Below are 20,491 nucleotides of genomic sequence, written 5' to 3'. Positions count from 1 at the left end.
GCGCATGCGCAAAGAGCGATTTTAGCACTACTGCGCATGCGCAAGTGGTGAAACCCAGAAGTAACCCTTTCTGGTACTTCCAGGTCGCCGCGGGACACAACCTGGAAAAACGTAACATGAAGCGAACGTAACATGAGGTATGACTGTATTATTATTATTATTATTATTATTATTATTTCTGCCTCCTGCAGCTACCTATTTGAAACTAAACCTCCTTGAAAGTTTAGAAATGCCATACTTATCCCTTGGAACAGCATCGTCTTCCCTATTTCCAACTCACCGGCACAAGCTGTGATAAAGGGAAGAGAAAAAGAGAGATTTGTTTGATACAGTACTTTGGGAAAGAGCAGTTTCAAAAGGTTTCTTAACACCCTCCCTTCCCTCGTTTGGCTCTGAGGGCACTAGAGTAGGCCCAGAGAGGACCTTTTTACCCAGGCTGAGGTTCACATTTCCTTCTGGGCAACTTTCCAGAGGCCACCTTTCATTTCACTTTTAATTTGTATACTGCCTATCTGTATATTACTATACACAAAGCTGTAACAAGGTCGGCAGTAAAGATCACACACCTAATAAGAAATCTGATCCAATACAAAGAAGTCACAATAACTTTAAAACAGACAACTTATATCAAACGCAGAGATATTCGACAACCCATTAGAATATAATAAAGGTAAAGGTAAAGGGACCATTAGGTCCAGTCGTGACCGACTCTGGGGTTGTGGCGCTCATCTCACTTTACTGGCCGAGGGAGCCGGCGTACAGCTTCCAGGTCATGTGGCCAGCATGACAAAGCCGCTTCTGGCGAACCAGAGCAGCGCACGGAAACGCCGTTTACCTTCCCGCTGCAGCGCTCTCTATTTATCTACTTGCACTTTGACGTACTTTTGAACTGCTAGGTTGGCAGGAGCTGGGACCCAGCAACGGGAGCTCACCCCGTCGTAGGGATTCGAACCGCCGACCTTTTGCTCGGCAAGTCCTAGGCTCTGTGGTTTAACCCACAGCGCCACCCCCAAATATAATAGTGAACAGTAAAATTAAAGGTAAAGGGGTAAAGGGACCCCTGACCATTAGGTCCAGTCGTGACCGACTCTGGGGTTGCGCGCTCATCTCGCATTATTGGCCGAGGGAGCCGGCGTATAGCTTCCAGGTCATGTGGCCAGCATGACAAAGCCGCTTCTGGCAAACCAGAGCAGTGCACGGAAACGCCGTTTACCTTCCCGCTGTAGCGGTTCCTATTTATCTACTTGCATTTTGATGTGCTTTTGAACTGCTAGGTTGGCAGGAAAATTAAACATCAGCAAATAATAATAATTGAACAGTTCACACACATCAATTACAATAAACAATTACTGAAGTATAATCAATAAAAATAACATAAAGTCACAATGCATAAAATGCCACAGAAACTTACAAAACCATGTAAAAGAGTCAAATTGAGGAGCCAGCCGGTGGGTGAGGTTAGAGGCAAGAGTGGAAGGAGAACAAATGGCCAATTTTTAACTTTGTACAATAGGATAGCTTCTATGCATGCTCTCACAAACCTCCCCCCCCAAGCACCCATCCAAAATCTCTATTTTGCTAGCTGTCAATGTATTTATTACTGCACAGGTTGCAAAATTTGCCTTGGCTGCAAGTAAGATGAGAGCTAGGCACCAAGACAAGTATATCATAAGGGGGAGTGTGAGATCTGGAGTGCTTAATTTATGCAGTTGTGTTTTTGCATTTTTGTGTGTTTGCTTTGCTGCTGTTGCTGTTCAGTTTTAAATCAATTACAGTCGTACCTCCGCTTACGTATCCCTCTGCTTACATAAACTTCAGGATACGTAAGCGGCAAACCTGGAAGTATATTTTCAGGTTTTTGCCGCGTGTGTGCATGCAGAAGCGGTCCCTCCGATTGCGGAAACCTCAGTATCCGACCAGAGCTCCGGAACGGATCCTGTCCTCAACCGGAGGTACCACTGTATTTGTATTTTACGCATTGTGACCAATTGTGATGCCTTATAGCTTTTAGCGATAAAGATTTAATTCAGAACATTCATTCATTCTTCCAGATAAATAAGAGGGATTGTCAGATTTAAAAGGACTTCTAGCCAGGCAAAAAACAAAAACAAAACACTCAAGGGGTATGAAGCACAGCCAATGAGCAATGTGGCCTGAGGAAGCTTCCAAGGGCCAGGCAGAGATGTCCGGAGGGCCGCATTCATTCCTCAGGTCTGAGGTTCCCTACCTCTTCACTAGAGAGCCAAAAGCCATAAACAGAGGGACCGGCGTGAAAATAGAGGGATTTGTTGCTCCGACCCCACAGGGAGCAGGAATTTGCAAACTGCAGCTATGGAGATAAGTCACGACCGTCCACAACGAAGGTCACGGTCGCCGCGAAGACCTCGTGCCCAGCAAGAGCTGGGATTCATCTAGGCAGCTGGCTTGGCAAAACAGCCCGGTTTGCAGCTAATGGGGTGAAATTTGCTTTGACAGGCAAGACTGTGCCAGCATTCAAATTGATCCAATTTACAGTAGAGGAGTCTCAGGGGCTGCCAGTCTCAATACTGGGGTGGGGTGGGGGTGGGGTGCTGCTTTGGCTATGCTCACCATCTTTGTCGCTCATCTCGCTCCTGACAATGTCCTTTACGTCTCCCACCTGTGGCCGCAACAAAGCAGAAATGCGGAGGTTAGAATCCTGCAAACTCTACTTCCCAGTTCACTCTTGCCTTGCACTCAAAGTAGATTCTGCCAGGTGGGCAAACATGGCAGTTTAAGCTTCTCTCAGTTTTTTGGTTTTCCTGTCTTAAGTTGGATTCCCCATATTAGTTTATGCTTTTATATAATATATATATAGATAAGAACCAGGAAAATTATTCAGCATTCTAGTTTTGCAAAGCATTTTCCCCTAAATATGGTGCTGGAGGAGACTCTTGAGAGTCCCATGGACTGCAAGAAGATCAAACCTCTCCATTCTGAAGGAAATCAGCCCTGAGTGCTCACTGGAAGGACAGATCCTGAAGCTGAGGCTCCAATAAGAGAAGACTCCCTGGAAAAGACCCTGATGCTGGGAAAGATTGAGGGCACTAGGAGAAGGGGACGACAGAGGACGAGATGGCTGGACAGTGTTCTTGAAGCCACCAACATGAGTCTGACCAAACTGCGGGAGGCAGTGCAAGACAGGAGTGCCTGGCGTGCTCTGGTCCAGGGGGTCACCAAGAGTCAGACACGACTAAACGACTAAACGACTAAACAACAACAACATGTCTCTCTATGTTATTCCAAATAATATATGAATTTATGTGAACACCTTACTCTGGGATATGCACATTTGTGCTCAGAATGTGGCTGGAGAACTGCACTTCAAAATTTCGAACTGATGTGTGTGCTGTGGTTTGTGCCTTGCTTCAGAAAGTGTGAATTAGGTAAGTTTACTTTTCAGCGCAAGCAACTGGATTTCTTTTCCTGCCCCTAGATTCTACCCCATTCGTCCTTTCTGGTGCTCGTTAGGGATGTCACGTGACACCCCCCCCCCCCGGCTCAAATAAGACGTTCTCAGAAACAGGCCAAGCTGTTCTACCCCACCCCCTGGCAAAATGGGAAATGGTTTTGGCTTATTTCCAAGCCAAATTCCTACCCCAGACATGTGAGCACTGATGGATTTACGTATAAGCCAGTGGTTCCCAACAGGTGGTCCGGGGACCCCCAGGGGTCCGCAAGCTATGCCAGAGGGGTCCGCAAGATGCTATTAGAATAAAAAATATATTAAATATATTTCGTATGATAACAGATTTTTTGTTTTGGCTGCTTCCTGCATGAGCAGAGTCTAGCGCAAAACTAGAATTAGATAGAGGCAGTAGTTCTGCTGTATGCCATTAGGTGGCGCTTTTGCAAAGAGGCAGTGTGCACATTCTACTAACGCTCACCTCCCCAAGATGCTTTGCGCGCGTCGGCTTCATTTGTGCGCTACTGCGCAGGTACCCTGTCTTCTCCATTCCCCTCCCTCCTCCCTGGCGCGCGCTGCCTCTTTGCAAAACAGTAGTGTTTGTAAACAAAGCGTTGTTTTTCGCGGAAGCTACAGTTTGCGTAGTTAAAAATGGACCGTGGGTTAAAAACTGGTTCATCTCATTAAGAACTGAAAATTAAAACTAACTGTATACTGATGGAGTACTCTGTTGTAACTGTAAAAAAACGTATAAATATAAAAAATAAAAAAACTCTTAATTTGGCTCTCACTTTTTAATTTTAGGATTAGGAATTAACGGGGGTCCTCGTCACAATAGTGGCTCGATGAGGGGTCCTCGAGAAAATTTTGTTGGGAATCCCTGGTATAAGCTACACAAGCTATAGCTTAGGGCCCCACTCTCTTGGGCGCCCCCCCAAAATTTTTTTAAAGGAAATAAAAACTGGTTGTACATTCCAAAATATAAGATAAAAAACAAATAAAATAAAATCTACATACAGCAACAGTGTTTTGTGTTGGGTAGGCTCCTATGATGTAAGTCATGGGCCCCGCCTGCTAAACCTGCTCCCTCAAATATCACTGCTTTGCTCATTTCTATATATAGGGTGCCTACATTCTGCATGGACTGGTTGCATGGCAACAGGAGCAAATTGCTTTAGATACCTATTAAAGATAAAGGTAAAGGACCCCTGACAGTTAAGTCCAGTCGCAGACGACTCTGGGGTTGCGGCGCTCATCTCGCTTTACAGGCTGAGGGAGCCGGTGTTTGTCCGCAGACAACTTCCAGGTCATGTGGCTAGCATGACTAAGCCGCTTCTGGTGAACCAGAGCAGCGCACGGAAACGCTGTTTACCTTCCCGCCTATTTATCTACTTGCACTTTGACGTGCTTTCGAACTGCTAGGTTGGCAGGAGCTGGGACTGAACAACGGGAGCTCACCCCGTCGCGGGGATTCGAACCGCCAACCTTCCGATCGGCACGCCCTAGGCTCTGTGGTTTAGACCGCAGTGCCACCCGCGTCCTTTGGATACCTTTTAGGTCCATAAATTACCACATAGCATATATTCCACACAAAAAACAGTGACAGTTTGTTGTTGACAAAGGACAGCTGGACATATCAAGGGCCCCATCACCTTCAGGAGCTTAGGGCCTCATCAAACCTAAATCTGGCCCTGCATGTGAGCTCCCACCCCTGGTTCCTCATTACCCACAAGCCTCCTTTCCTGTTCCACCCCACATACTGAGCTTCTGCCCCACTAAAGGCAATCAGAAGGAAAGGAAGGGGGGGGGGAGAGACATCCCTCTGGAGCAGCCAAACAAAGTCCCTTCCCAGCTTGCCCCTTTACCAGAGGGTCTTCTCGGTGGTGGCACCCACCCTGTGGAACAGCCTCCCGTCAGATGTCAAGGAAATAAGCAGCTATCCTATTTTTAAAAGACACCTGAAGGCAGCCCTGTTTAGGGAAGTTTTTAATATTTAATGCTGTATTGTTTTTAACACTCGATTGGGAGCCGCCCAGAGTGGCTGGGGAAACTCAGCCAGATAGGCAGGGTATAAATAATAAATTGTGATTATGATTATTACCAAACTTCTTGCTCATTTCCTGAGGGTTTTGGAGGATCTTGCGAAATTGGAATCAATCACAGAATCAGAGAAGTGTGGGGTTGGAAGGGAGCCAAAGGGTCTTTTAGTCCACCCCCCCCCCTTTGCAATGCAGGAATCACAGCTAAAGAATCATGGACAGATGGCCCCAAATAGTCATGAATCTATGAATAAGCCACTTACAGAAAGTCCAGGATCTCCCTTTTCTCCTTTCCGACCAGCTGGGCCATCCTCCCCCTGTTGAAAAGACAGATGCACTAATGCTGGTGAGAGAACCGCGGCAGAGATTGAAAACCACAAAATATGCAGGAAAGTAAAGAGCAGAAATACAGGCTGTTAGATTTTTAAAAACTTGTCCTTCTACTGTAAGTTCCTTTCAAAGTTCCCCTCTTCCCTTAGCATAAAAAAGACCACACAATTGGCAAATTTAAAATGTTTTGCTTACAAACTCTTCAAAGATTGAGTTAATGCAGGGGCGTAGCCAGGATGAAAATCAGGTGGGCCAAGGGGCGGGGCCAAGGGCAGGGCCACATCGGAGCAGCCCGATTTCGGGCTGCTCCGACTCCCTCCTCCCCCTCCGCGATCGGCAGGGGCGAGGGGGAGCCAGGATCAGCCCGAAATCGGGCTGCTCCGACTCCCTCCTCCCCCTCCGCGATCGGCAGGGGCGAGGGGGAGCCAGGATCAGCCCGAAATCGGGCTGCTCCGACTCCCTCCTCCCCCTCTGCGATCGGCAGGGGCGAGGGGGAGCCAGGATCAGCCCGAAATCGGGCTGCTCCGATCCCCTCCTCCCCCTCTGCAATCGCTGGGGCAGGTGGAGGGAAAGCCGGCCTTCTCCCTTGCTGGCTGTGGGGCGGAGGGAGGGAAAGCCAGCCAAACGCTTTGCGCGGCTCTGGTGCTTTCCCTCCGCCCGCCCCACAGCCAGCCAGGGAGAAGGGAGACGGCACCGGGCAGTGGGGCAGGCTGGCCAGCGGCCCTGCTTCTAGGGGGGGCAATTGCCCCCTCCTGCCCCCCTGCCTACGCCCATGAGTTAATGTGTTTTCCCATACATCAGTCAGAAAAACACAGGCAGTCAACATGGCTTAGTTACAGTGGTGAAATTCCTAAATTATGGCTTGTAAGAGCCTAAAAAATGGCTTGTAAGAGCCATGCAATCTGAGCTGCAGCAACCATCTCAAACCTCTTCACACGCTGAGTTTATCACATAGACTGAAGGGGAACAATATGCTTGATTACCTTCCTCCCAAAGTGAGGGGGAGTGACCGAGCTAAGCCTGGCAGGACAGCTTACTCTATGGTCTTAACCCTTTCATGTATTAATTAGATTTAAGCATGCTGCTTATCCCACAACAATGTATTGCAAGCACCCAAGATATCAGATCCTCAGTGTTTCTTCATTGCTGAGCTGATGCACCCTCCTTGCTTCCTGCAGCCCAGGTATCCTGGCACTGAACCCTGAATCAACACTAAACTCCCACAGAACTACAATGAAAGACTAGCTCAGTACTGTCCACACTGACTGGCAGCAGTTCTTCAGGGCTGGCCTCCCTGAGATTTTCCCCCATTTCATTGTTGTGAAGTATTTGTATACAAAGAAAGGATCAAATTGCTGCCTTGGGCATTACAGAGGTTAGCAATGTCATATACCATATTTTTCCGTCTTTAAGACGCCAACTTATATAAGACTATTTTTGGGGACTCAGATTTAAGAAAATGGGGGGGGGGAGATGTATCCATGTATAAGATGCCCCCTAATTTTTGACATTTTTTTAAAGGGGGAAAAACCTAGTCTTATACACGGGAAAATACGGTATTAAGAGAACCCTGCCAGCAGTGAAGGAGCCCCAACGAACAGGAAAACACATCAAAACAGGCTCAAAGAAGAAGATAGGAAGGAGAAAGGATTATGTCAGGGTTGTTGTGACTACTCCCGAGTAACGACCTTCCACATGCTTGTCTTTCAGAAGTCTTTATTAGTGCACTTTATTTACAGTGTAGCGAGCTACTGGTTTCATGTCTCCTCATTCCGAATCAGAATCCGGCACTGCCCCCTTCCGCGATTGGGACCAACATAAAAGCCTCGGGACAGTGAATCTCCTCCCCTTTCTCCTCCTCCTCAATTCTGGAGTCGGGGGGGAAGGGTCTGCGGTCTGCCTGATTCCTCTCCTCCCTTTCCCTCTCCCTCTCTTCCTGCCTGTGGAGCAGGGGCTCCTGGATGTTGCCAGAGGTCTGGCACTCCCTTTCCGTCTCCTGACTTTCCTCATCCGCCCCTTCACTTTCATGACTGCTTGGAGATGGGCTGCTTCTATTTGGGGGGGGGGGGCTGTTCTCTATAAACCCTTCCCCTTGCAGATTAGATATCAACGATGGGCATGATCGATTGGAGAATGGTTCTGCAACTAATTCTAACCAGGTTTGTGGTTTAGAAATAGCAACATGATGCCCCTGAGGGCCACGGGCAGGCCGTGGTGGTCCATTATTCTGAATCTGCTCTCGCTTACGGTGCTCAGAGCTCCGACGCAAATCTCATCAGTCGCAGATGGGACACTGGCAGAAAGCTGTTAAGGGGCGAGGTGGGGGGGGGGGGAAGCAAGTGACAGCTGCCTGCAGGAAATAAGCAAGGCTGTGACTCAGGATTAGCTGTCCTTGCAGCAGTCCATTCAGAAGAAGAACCACTAGGCAAGGAGAGGCAAAAGCCATGTTGCAAAGGTGGATTGGGAAGAATTCTGAAATGACAGCCCTTCGGAAAACAGGTCTTCCAGAGTTTGGGAAGTCCAGATGTGGCCCTCCAGGCCTCTCTGCCTGGCCCTTGGAAATCTCCCCAGCCACACCCCTCTCCCCAGACCACACCCCAAGTACATTTGCCTGGCTGGGAAGGATGGGAGCTGGATTAAATAAACCTGGAGGTTGCCACGTCGGCAAGGACTGCACAGCTGATGTGCTCCAACTAAGCTTGCTTCCGGACGACCTGTTCAATGAGCATTCATCCTTGTGGAGAGGTCAGGTGACGTCAAGCAAGCATTATCCCCCACTTTCCAGGGGTGATCACACAGCCTCCTGTGGAAGTGAGTTCCACAGTTTAATGATGCCCTTTAATTGGGCAACCCGGATTGGCTGGTACGGGAATGACTCTCACCCCAAAATAACGACAGTCTGGAACACAAACACCTGTATGGCCTTCACATCATCCTATCCAACACTCTGTTTTCTGTTTCGTAGGACTTGGGTCTGGCAGGGCTCTGCCTTCTGTTTCATCCTCAGAATACTCACCACTTTTCCTTTGTTGCCAGGAGTTCCCGGGGGTCCCCTGAGACAAAGCTTTTGCCTTCCTCTTCTACCCCTCTCGCCCTGGAAACAGAAAAGGCAGTCCTATAGCGTCTCCTTTAAGCACAGGCATTGCCCAAAGGTCCCACCCATCTGTAACTTTGACTAGTCAAGGTCCTTCGAGGGAGATGTCCACAGCCCAATGCTGGGAGGTGTGAACATTGGCAGAAGACAGTTGATGAACAGTGGACCTACCAGACCACTCATCCCAGGGGTAGACAAGGCAACACCCTACAGAGGTTATATGGACTCCAGCTACTGTCATCGGCAGCCCCTGTGGCCAATGGGGAGCGGTGGTGGGACGATGACGAGTGGTCAGAGGGAGAAGACTAGGAAGAGGTTGTGTTGGAAGCTGAAGAGGCAACAGGGTTTAGTGAGCAGGAAGAGGCTGTGGCAGAGAGCAATCCAAACTCAGAGGTAGAAGCTGAAGCTGGTAAGAGGGCAGCCAAGAGGCAAAGATGAGATAGGCTGGAGAAGAGGCATGGATGTCTTCCCCTCCTGCTGCGACCAGCTCCCCTCTCCCCCTGCCTCCCAGAACCGGAAGATGGCTGAAAAGGGCGGAGCAGTGGCAGGCTTTCTCATTTTTCCAAGGATTGGCAAAAAAATAAATAAATTCTGACCTCAGTGCAGATCAGGAGATATTTTTTTTTTGCTGCCTTTTTGAGCAGGGCAAGAATTATATCTAATGCATCTGTTTTTAACTGTTGCAACGAGTGAGACCATTTATTTTTCTGCAGAATTGGTTGGTGACTATAATGCAGTGATGGCGAACCTATGACACACGTGTCAGATGTGACACGCAGAGCCCTCACTGCTGGCACGTGCCCCATCGTCCCATTCGCACTGTTGTTGTCCCCCCCCCCATTTGTTCTCCCGCTCCTTGTCTCCCCTGTTGCTGGTAGCCAGAGATTGGTTTTTAACCCTTTCTGTGCTGTTTTTTCTGGCGCTTTGGCAGGCTATGATTGGGTGTAACAGCGTTCGTTTTTTAACCCGTTCTGTGCTGGTTTTTTGGCGCTTTGGCAGACTATGTCGGTGCTGCGTGTTAGTTCCAGCGAAGGTATTATTCGTCATTTATTTCTGTTCTCTCTCCCCCCCCCAAAAGCACAGCAGCTTTGGGGCATCCCCCCAAAAAAGCAAAGCAACTTTTGCACCCCCCCAAAAAACCTCCCAAACTTTGGTTAGCAGCTCCCCCCAAAAAGCTCAACAACTCTGGGCACTTTGTGATAAATAAGGGGTTTTTTGTTTGGTTTGGTTAAACAATTAGTTTTTGGTTTATTAAATACAGTTATATATTACAATTACGTTATACATTTTTGTTATTTAAACTATAAATATCGCGAAATTATGGTTTTTTTTCTCCAAGTGACACACCACCCGAGTTATGCTCGGTTTTTTTGGCGAATTTTGACACACCAAGCTCAAAAGGTTGCCCATCACTGCTGTAATGAGTGGTTGTTTCCCATCCGTAGATGAGCCCGTTAGCCTAGATTTTTTTTGCCTTTGGTTCTGCAATGGAAAGAACCACACAAACATGCTCCTACCTGCGTTGCAGAAAAGGGCATTTGGCTATCCTACACAGGAGAAAAAGGTGCTTCTCCGTTCTCTCTGCTACCTGCCACAAGATCAAGAAACTGCCAGCATGAGGACTCTTTGCCCTTTGATGGCTACAGCTCCCCCCTGCATGCTCTCCTCCATAATTTAGGGTTCAGAGATGGAGAGAGAGAGAGAGAGGTGGCGGAGAAACTCTTCATGTTCTCTCCTAATCAGCACCAAAGTGGGAATGGCTAATGATCTCTTAGAGGGCTCTTAGAGTGTAACTACCTCCTGCCACTGATATAAAAGTCCCAACCTCTTAAAGCATGTATGAAGGCAGCTCTCTCTCTCTCTCTCTCTCTCTCTCTCTCTCTCTCTCTCTCTCTCTCTCTCTCTCTCTCTCTCTCTCTCTCTCTCTCTCTCTCTCTCTCTCTCCCACCCTGGCCCAGTTCACTTTTCATCTGCTCTTTTTATTTATTTTTCAAATGACACACAGCAGCTGCTAAGCTATCCTCTTGATCTTTGTGACCACCCAGATCTCTGACCCAGATCTAGCCACTGTGACCCAGGCTCCCATCACCTCTCCGGACTACTGTGGCATGCTGTTTGCAGGGCTGCCCTTGTAGCCTGTTTCCGCCCCCCCCCCCAAAAATCTTAAATGCAGGACAAATGCACCCCAAAGTGCAATGGACTTCAGTGTAGTGGCAAATTCAGAAGCGCAGTTCCATTCATGACATTCAGAGCCCTGCCACCTCCCCTTCTAAGCTTATGCAACCTTCTAAGGTTATAAAACATTATTATAATTATACAACAAAATTATTAGGGGTGCATTGATCAGGGTGCAATAATTAGGGGTGCAATGATCAGTGCAGATCTTCATGTGTTGCCTTTCAGCTAAATCTACTGGTTTCAGCGTTTTGATAAATGGGATCATTTCGTCATTTGCTGGAATACATATTCTAACTTTATTTCACTAACATAAATTTGGTTGGCTTCAAGGAAAACAAAACAAAACAAAAGCCCCGCAGGAGATTCTGTTTCCCTGCTTCCACCCCTGACAACCAGAACCCACCAAAAATCTCTTACCTGTACTCCTGGCTCACCCTGAGGTCCTTGCAGGCCAGGTGGTCCAGCGACACCCACCTTGCCAGGTAGGCCTATCTGTCCTTTAAAGCCTCCCAGGCCAGGCACCCCCTTGGCGCCCTGCAAGTTTGAACAAAGACTTCCTCTCAGGTTACAGCATTTGTATTGATTTCAACATCTCTCTGCCACCTGTGAGGGCCGATCTACCCAAGGGGGCTCAGATAATTAAAAATAATAATAATTATGTGATATAACATAAAACTTACAGTCCATCCTAAAACAGAGCCTCAGGCTTGGGCCTCAGCTGTGGCCCTTCATACATTCACACACACACACACACACACACACACACACACACACACACATATGGTTTTTCAGATTAAAATCTTACAGTCACATATCGAACATACAACGTAAAAACAAGATTCCAAGGAATCCCTTGGTCTTCCCCCTCCTCCCCTTTGTGGGTCCTATTAATCATTTCCTCCTCCCAGGTGGTGCTGTGGGTTAAACCACAGAGCCTAGGGCTTGCTGATCAGAAGGTCGGCGGTTCGAATCCCCGTGACGGGGTGAGCTCCCGTTGCTCGGTCCCAGCTCCTGCCCACCTAGCAGTTCGAAAGCATGTCAAAGTGCAAGTAGATAAATAGGTACTGCTCCAGCGGAAAGGTAAACGGCGTTTCCGTGCGCTGCTCTGGTTTGCCAGAAGCGGCTTTGTCATGCTGGCCACATGACCTGGAAGCTATACGTCGGCTCCCTCGGCCAATAATGCGAGATGAGCGCGCAACCCCAGAGTTGTCTGCGACTGGACCTAATGGTCAGGGGTCCCTTTACCTTTACCTGCATCTTTTGTGATAATCCAAATCTTTTACACTTCCATCTTGTCCAAAATTCACCATTAAGCTACAAGTGATATTCCAATCCTATTAACGATTTTAACTGTTTACAATGGGTTTTTTTAAAGATAAATTTCCCCCATTCCTTATTTTAAAATTTCATCTTCCTCATTTCTGATTCTTCCCGTCATTTCAACAGAATCCATCAATTTAACCTGCCATTCTTCTTTGGTAGTGAATGTGTGTCTTCTTTTCATCTCTGGGCCAAGAGCATCTGTGCAGCTCTGGTCGCAGGTGTGGCCTTTCGGACCTCCCACGGTTGGCCCTTGGACCTTTTTCTAGACTGCACCTCTCACCAGCTCTGCTCCAAAACCTCCTTCAGTGCTTTTGCCCGGTGAGGATGTGTCTCTGGATTGCAGTATGGCCGCCAGGTTGCGTAGATGCAAGGTTCAGTGTGTGTGTGTGTGTGTGTGTGTGTGTGTGTGTGTGTGTGTGTGTTACAGAACCCCCTGGCCTTTGTGCAGTTGAAATGTAGTCCACTTCACAAAGATAAGAGTTGCATCAATTGCTTTTCCCTCTGGTGCTGCACACGACTGAAATGCAGCCCCCGGAATGTTATCCGCAAGGAAATGTGGCAGAGAATCTTCTCTGCAGGCCAAAGGTCCCAGCTTTGGTCTCCAGGTAAGTCCAGGAAAGACTTACCTGGAGCTAAAAAAGCCAATGCAATTGTGGGCTGCATCAATAGGAGTATAGCATCTAGATCAAGGGAGGTAATAGGACCACTGTATTCTGCTCTGGTCAGACCTCACCTGGAGTACTGTGTCCAGTTCTGGGCAGCACAGTTCAAGAAGGATACTCACAAGCTGGAATGTGTCCAGAGGAGGGCAACCAAAATGGTCAAAGGCCTGGAAACGATGCCTTATGAGGAACGGCTTAGGGAGCTGGGTATGTTTAGCCTGGAGAAGAGAAGGTTAAGGGGTGAAATGATAGCCATGTTCAAATATATGAAATGATGTCATATGGAGGAGGGAGAAAGGTTGTTTTCTGCTGCTCCAGAGAAGCAGACACGGAGCAATGGATTCAAGCTTCAAGAGAGAAGATTCCACCTAAACATTAGGAAGAACTTCCTGACAGTAAGAGCTGTTCGGCAGTGGAATTTGCTACCAAGGAGTGTGGTGGAGTCTCCTTCTCTGGAGGTCTTTAAGCAGAGGCTTGACAGGCATATGTCAAGAATGCTTTGATGGTGTTTCCTGCTTGGCAGGGGGTTGGACTGGATGGCCCTTGTGGTCTCTTCCAACTCTACGATTCTATGATTCTATGACCTTGGAGATCTACTGCCTGTCGCTGCAGATAATTCTGAGCTAGATGAACCAGTGGACTTGTGCAAATTAATATAATAATAATTTTATTTGTATCCCGCCCTCCCTGGCCAGGGCCGGGCTCAGGGCAGCTAACACCAAATATAAATTACAATAAAACGTAATAGGAAAAACAAAAACAAAACAAAAACAGCACAGTTAATTAAAATACGGCTTAAAATGCAGCCTCATTTTAGTAGTAGCCCATAAATCAAGACCATAAAGGGAGGAAACATCAGATAGTCACCCAGTGTGTCCGGGGCCGAGGCAGGGCGGCCGTCCATCAACAGATAAATCTGGGTGTCATCAGCATATTGATGACAACCCAGCCCCAAACTCCGGACAATCTGGGCAAGGGGGCGCATAAAGATATTGAAAAGCATCGGGGAAAGGATTGTGCCCTGTGGCACTCCACACACCAAGGAGTGCCGGGATGACAACTCCTTCCCTAGCGCCACCCTCTGTCCCCGACATGAGATAAAGGAGCGCAGCCATTGCCGGGCTGTGCCCTGAATCCCCATGTCAGATAAGGCCGATGAAAAGACGAGCCCTTGCTTAACTTCCTTCTTTCTCCAGCCTAATATGTTCCTGTTCCCCAAGAGTGTTTCTTGGCTATATAAATAGAGAAGTCTATCCATCTCAAAGGGGGGGGGGCTCCATGTTCTGAGATGCTGACTTCACCCCTGGAAGGTGGAAGCCTCCTGAGGGAGAAGGAGATGAATGATTGAACCAAGCAGGACTGCAGTGGGCGGGCTGATTAAGATGGGAAATCCTGGGGAAGATGGATGGGCTGCTCTGGAAAGGCCGACTTTCCCATTTAGTACAAGTGACCCCCAGTGACTCTCGGTGTAATTATGAGAGAGAGAGAGAGAGAGAGAGAGAGAGAGAGAGAGAGAGAGAGAGAGAGAGAGAGAGAGAGAGGGATGTTGCACAGAGCGATTGAGAAATGTGGTGTGCCCAGAACAGTCAGCAAGGAAACAGGAAGAAGATTGAACTTCTGGAGAAGGCTATCAACAGCTAATAAACTTGGTGGGTATGGCTTCCCTCCCCTGTCAGAAGCAGTATACTTCTGGTCGTGTTGCGTGGATGCCTGATGATCGTCTTCCAACTACTCTATTCCGAACTTAAAAATGGAAATGCTGGTGGTCAACAAAAGAGGTTTAAAGGCTGTCTCAAGGCAATTCTTCAAAAAATGTAGTATGAACACCAACAATTGGGAAACACTGGCCTGCGAGTGCTCCAGTTGGAGAACAGCCTTTACCAAAGGTGCCATGGGCTTTGAAGACACTCGAACTCAGGACACAAGGGAGAAACATACTAAGAGGAAGGCACGCTTGGCAAATCCACACCGTGATCAAATCCCTCCTGGAAACAAACGTCCCCACTGTGGAAGGACGTGTGGATCCAGAAATGGCCTCCGCAGTCACTTACGGACTCATTGTTAAAACCGTGTTTATGGAAGACTACTCGGCTAGAAGTGATCGCCAAAGAAGAAGAAGACTTTTGGATGCTAGTTGCTGGAAATTGCTTGTGATCAGGTTCTGTTTCCAGGGTTCCCACTGGGGCATCCGTGAGAACAGGATGCTGTACGAGATGGGCAACTTGTGGGAATGTTGTGGCTAGTAGGAGAGGATATATGGATATGAATATTATCCTTCCTCACTCATGCTAGTGAGCCAAGTAGCAGAGCACATTCCCCTTATACAGCAGGAAGCTAGTTTGCAGATTCGTTTGAATCTCTTTCGCTAAACAATCCAGATTGGATTATTCCTGTTAAGTCCCCCTATTGATCCCTCTCAAAAGAATAAAGACACAACAGTCTTTCTTTAAAAGCAACAAGAAGTTTGCTTACATTCAGTTCACAGCATGATCCCCGAAGGCAGGCTTTGGGCTTGTAGTTACAGCTATAGAGATAGCTGTGGATTCATTCCATATGGGGATTTGTCCCATGTGCTGCTGGCTGAGAGCCAGCAGTGCAGTCCAAGAGAAGAAAATGGAAGAAGCGTCAAAAAGAGAAAGATGGCTGCATGACTGGACCTCTTGTGGGGTCCCCTGGGGTCACGCCCACCTACCTGGTCACATGCAGGGGGAGGATGCTGCAGACCAGGTGTAACAGGAAGCTATACTGGCCAGAGTAACATCCCCCTGTCTGTGTCCACTCTAGGGAAACAAGGAATGTTGGATTTAGACTGCTCCAATGGATTACATCCCACACGACAGGCCTGATCCAGCAGGAGACTTCTTCTGTTGCATCCTGATTTGATCCTCAGTTCTACTCTCAGAAGCGTCTTGCTGGATGGGGCAGAGCTAGGAGGCTAGTTTCCTGGCAGCTCAGTCCCTGCCCAAGTTGAACATTAATCCCTGTTGTGTTCAAAACAGCCTGCCTACCTAATGAGAACCTCGACTCCTCAGGAAGTGTGCCTTTTGCACTAGCATTTCCATAATGAAAAAAGAAAGTTTTGACTTTAACTGCAGGAAAGCCATGGTGGAAACAGCCTTTAACTCTTATTGTGTTTTTAATCTTCTGTTGGGAGTCTGGCAGAGTGGCTGGGGCAACCCAGTCAGATGGGCGGCATATAAACAACAACAACAGGTATCTGAAGAAGTGTGCATGCACACAAAAGCTCATACCAAGAACAAACTTAGGTAAAGGTAAAGGGACCCCTGACCATTAGGTCCAGTCGTGACCGACTCTGGGGTTGCGGCGCTCATCTCGCGTTATTGGCCGAGGGAACTGGCGTACAGCTTCCAGGTCATGTGGCCAGCATGACATCGCTTCTGGCGAACCAGAGCAGCTCATGGAAACGGCGTTTACCTTCCTGCTGGAGCGGTACCTATTTATCTACTTGCACCTTGACGTGCTTTCGAACTGCTAGGTTGGCAGGAGCTGGGACCGAGCAATGGGAGCTCACTCTGTTGCGGGGATTCGAACCGTCGACCTTCTGATCGGCAAGCCCTAGGCTCTGTGGTTTAACCCACAGTGCCACCCGTGTCCCCTAAGAACAAACTTAGTTGGTCTCTACGGTGCTACTGGATTTTTTAAAATTTTTAAAAATATATTTCTACTGCGTCAGACCAACACGGCTCCCTACCTGAATCTAAAACAACAACTTTCTAGATCTGGTTAGCATTTAGGCCTGCCTTGCCCAACCTAGTACATACCATGATTAGCGTTCCTCCAAGGGGAGGGCAGGAAGCCTTAACAGTAGGTGGTAACTCTTTATCGTGACCTGGGATTAGAAGCGTGGGTGTTAATCTCCCCTCTCTTTTTCACATGCTTTTTGCTCCCTTATGGAAGAAAGGGTTGGTGCTTCCAGCACAGCAAGGGTTAAAGGTGCTGTTGCAAAACAAAGGCCAAATGAGGCAAACCCCATAGGAAATTTCTTTGGAAAAGTTGGCATTTGCCTTGCAAAAAAAAGAAAAAGGATAGCCGTATTTGAGCAACGGAATATAACATTGTTAACCATGACTGATAGATGTTGGAGGACTAAATAACCTTTCGCAACATGATTTCAACAGCACTGACCTTTTCTCCTTTCTGCCCCGAAATTCCCTTGGGCCCGTCTGTGCCGGACTCTCCGCGCTCACCCTAGGCAAATCCCAAAGACCACTGTGACCATTATGGAATAAACCCATGCAAGCAAACAGATAAACAGGGATGAGCAAGTGGGGCAGGACAACACGGAAAGTTCCGTTTTAGAAAGGGTGCATTGGAATCCTTAAAAGTTGTTCCTTCTATGGAAAAACACATTCAGAAGTGGGTTATGTGAAGAAGAGAAGTAACTGGGGGGGGGTGCTTAACCCTTGCCCGTCCACTGCTTTTCTTCTGTGGCTCCCTGCTTCAAAATGACTTTTCCCTGCAAAATGACTTGTTTCCCTTCACAAACATGCACCTGGAATTCTGCTAAGTCATGGGTTGGCAAACTAAGGCCCGGGGGCTGGATCTGGCCCAATTGCCTTCTGGATACAGCCCGCGGACGGTCCAGGAATCGCCAAGTGGATTGGCGTGGGGATTCTGATCATTTGGGCTGCACCATTTCCTCCCCTCCCTCTCACACACCACGCCGCCTCCGCCTCCCTCCCTCCTCCTGGCTTCTCCTTGCCCTGCCTAAAGGAGGAAGGGGGTGGGCTTTGTTGAGCCATGGTTGGCTGAGCACCATTTTAAGCAGCCTTTACGTATGGGGCCCTGAAAGCGAAATTATGGCTATGGCTCAAACTATGTTTCAGACCGATGGGTTTGGCCCCCCTGATTCTGAGGAATAATTTTAAATCTCCATGGGAAAGGGAAGTGGTAGAGGAAGTGCAAAAGTGCGGTCTGTCCTCCCTTTATATTGAGTCCATGACATCGCTAAAGCGATGATCGCTCAGAGATTAGGGGATATCGCCAGACAGGAGGACATAGCCCGCGTGAAATCTGGGATGTTTTTAGGGGAGCAGGTGTATCGGTCTGCACCAGCCCGTTACCTGGCGGATATCCACTACGTGGAATACCGCAGACTAATTACTGCGGCTAGACTGAATGTCCTTGATTCGGCGGTTTTGAGGGGAAGATTTGGAGGAGTCCCATACGGTCAGAGAATGTGCCATTGTGCCTTGGGTGAGGTAGAATCCACAGAACACATTCTACTGAGTTGTCCCTTTTATAATGATTTAAGGCAATATCTTATAGACCTGTATTTATCTCAGTTTAGTTCCCGACCAAGAGAACGGCAGGCAGCATATTTGCTAAACAAGCCCACTGGGAAAATAACCTTCTCAGTGGCTAAATTCCTCTTCCTGGCGCTCAAGTGTCGGAAACGTATAATTGAATGCCTTGATGTGGGTTATCTGTAGGAGGTTTAGTAGCGCGGTCATACCCCATTTATGTATCCCTCTGATGCCTTCAGTTTTATATTTTTATATTTTTATGTATCCCTCTGATGCCTTCAGTTTTATATGTTTATCTTTGTATTGAGAAATGTTTTTTTGTTTCTGACTATCGGTCGAATAAAGTATATTGAAATTGAAATTTTCCCTGCAAAATGACTTGTTTCCCTTCACAAACATGCACCTGGAATTCTGCTAAGTCATGGGTTGGCAAACTAAGGCCCGGGGGCTGGATCTGGCCCAATTGCCTTCTGGATACAGCCCGCGGACGGTCCAGGAATCGCCAAGTGGATTGGCGTGGGGATTCTGATCATTTGGGCTGCACCATTTCCTCCCCTCCCTCTCACACACCACGCCGCCTCCGCCTCCCTCCCTCCTCCTGGCTTCTCCTTGCCCTGCCTAAAGGAGGAAGGGGGTGGGCTTTGTTGAGCCATGGTTGGCTGAGCACCATTTTAAGCAGCCTTTACGTATGGGGCCCTGAAAGCGAAATTATGGCTATGGCTCAAACTATGTTTCAGACCGATGGGTTTGGCCCCCCTGATTCTGAGGAATAATTTTAAATCTCCATGGGAAAGGGAAGTGGTAGAGGAAGTGCAAAAGTGCGGTCTGTCCTCCCTTTATATTGAGTCCATGACATCGCTAAAGTGATGATCGCTCAGAGATTAGGGGATATCGCCAGACAGGAGGACATAGCCCGCGTGAAATCTGGGATGTTTTTAGGGGAGCAGGTGTATCGGTCTGCACCAGCCCGTTACCTGGCGGATATCCACTACGTGGAATACCGCAGACTAATTACTGCGGCTAGACTGAATGTCCTTGATTCGGCGGTTTTGAGGGGAAGATTTGGAGGAGTCCCATACGGTCAGAGAATGTGCCATTGTGCCTTGGGTGAGGTAGAATCCACAGAACACATTCTACTGAGTTGTCCCTTTTATAATGATTTAAGGCAATATCTTATAGACCTGTATTTATCTCAGTTTAGTTCCCGACCAAGAGAACGGCAGGCAGCATATTTGCTAAACAAGCCCACTGGGAAAATAACCTTCTCAGTGGCTAAATTCCTCTTCCTGGCGCTCAAGTGTCGGAAACGTATAATTGAATGCCTTGATGTGGGTTATCTGTAGGAGGTTTAGTAGCGCGGTCATACCCCATTTATGTATCCCTCTGATGCCTTCAGTTTTATATTTTTATATTTTTATGTATCCCTCTGATGCCTTCAGTTTTATATGTTTATCTTTGTATTGAGAAATGTTTTTTTGTTTCTGACTATCGGTCGAATAAAGTATATTGAAATTGAAATTTTCCCTGCAAAATGACTTGTTTCCCTTCACAAACATGCACCTGGAATTCTGCTAAGTCATGGGTTGGCAAACTAAGGCCCGGGGGCTGGATCTGGCCCAATTGCCTTCTGGATACAGCCCGCGGACGGTCCAGGAATCGCCAAGTGGATTGGCGTGGGGATTCTGATCATTTGGGCTGCACCATTTCCTCCCCTCCCTCTCACACACCACGCCGCCTCCGCCTCCCTCCCTCCTCCTGGCTTCTCCTTGCCCTGCCTAAAGGAGGAAGGGGGTGGGCTTTGTTGAGCCATGGTTGGCTGAGCACCATTTTAAGCAGCCTTTACGTATGGGGCCCTGAAAGCGAAATTATGGCTATGGCTCAAACTATGTTTCAGACCGATGGGTTTGGCCCCCCTGATTCTGAGGAATAATTTTAAATCTCCATGGGAAAGGGAAGTGGTAGAGGAAGTGCAAAAGTGCGGTCTGTCCTCCCTTTATATTGAGTCCATGACATCGCTAAAGCGATGATCGCTCAGAGATTAGGGGATATCGCCAGACAGGAGGACATAGCCCGCGTGAAATCTGGGATGTTTTTAGGGGAGCAGGTGTATCGGTCTGCACCAGCCCGTTACCTGGCGGATATCCACTACGTGGAATACCGCAGACTAATTACTG

General features: G+C 48.0%; 1 protein-coding gene across 1 annotated transcript in view; it reads right to left on the bottom strand.

Moving 5' to 3' along the window:
- Window positions 1-189: 189 nt before the first annotated feature.
- The window catches only part of LOC118091532 (collagen alpha-1(VII) chain-like), a 179,852-nt gene continuing 159,550 nt past the window's right edge, over window positions 190-20,491 (bottom strand). Inside the window, exons 79-84 of the mRNA XM_060279757.1 lie at window positions 17,197-17,259; window positions 11,483-11,599; window positions 8,810-8,887; window positions 5,727-5,780; window positions 2,590-2,638; window positions 190-289 (exon numbers count right to left, since the gene is read on the bottom strand). Coding sequence (XP_060135740.1) covers window positions 192-289; window positions 2,590-2,638; window positions 5,727-5,780; window positions 8,810-8,887; window positions 11,483-11,599; window positions 17,197-17,259 — 459 coding nt within the window. The 3' untranslated portion in view covers window positions 190-191. The remainder of the gene's footprint in view (window positions 290-2,589; window positions 2,639-5,726; window positions 5,781-8,809; window positions 8,888-11,482; window positions 11,600-17,196; window positions 17,260-20,491) is intronic.

The sequence above is a fragment of the Zootoca vivipara genome, chromosome 10 (genome assembly GCF_963506605.1).
Source record: "Zootoca vivipara chromosome 10, rZooViv1.1, whole genome shotgun sequence".
Lineage (NCBI taxonomy): Eukaryota > Metazoa > Chordata > Lepidosauria > Squamata > Lacertidae > Zootoca > Zootoca vivipara.
Note: the sequence above shows the minus strand (reverse complement) of the source record. Positions and strands in the feature narration are given on the sequence as shown.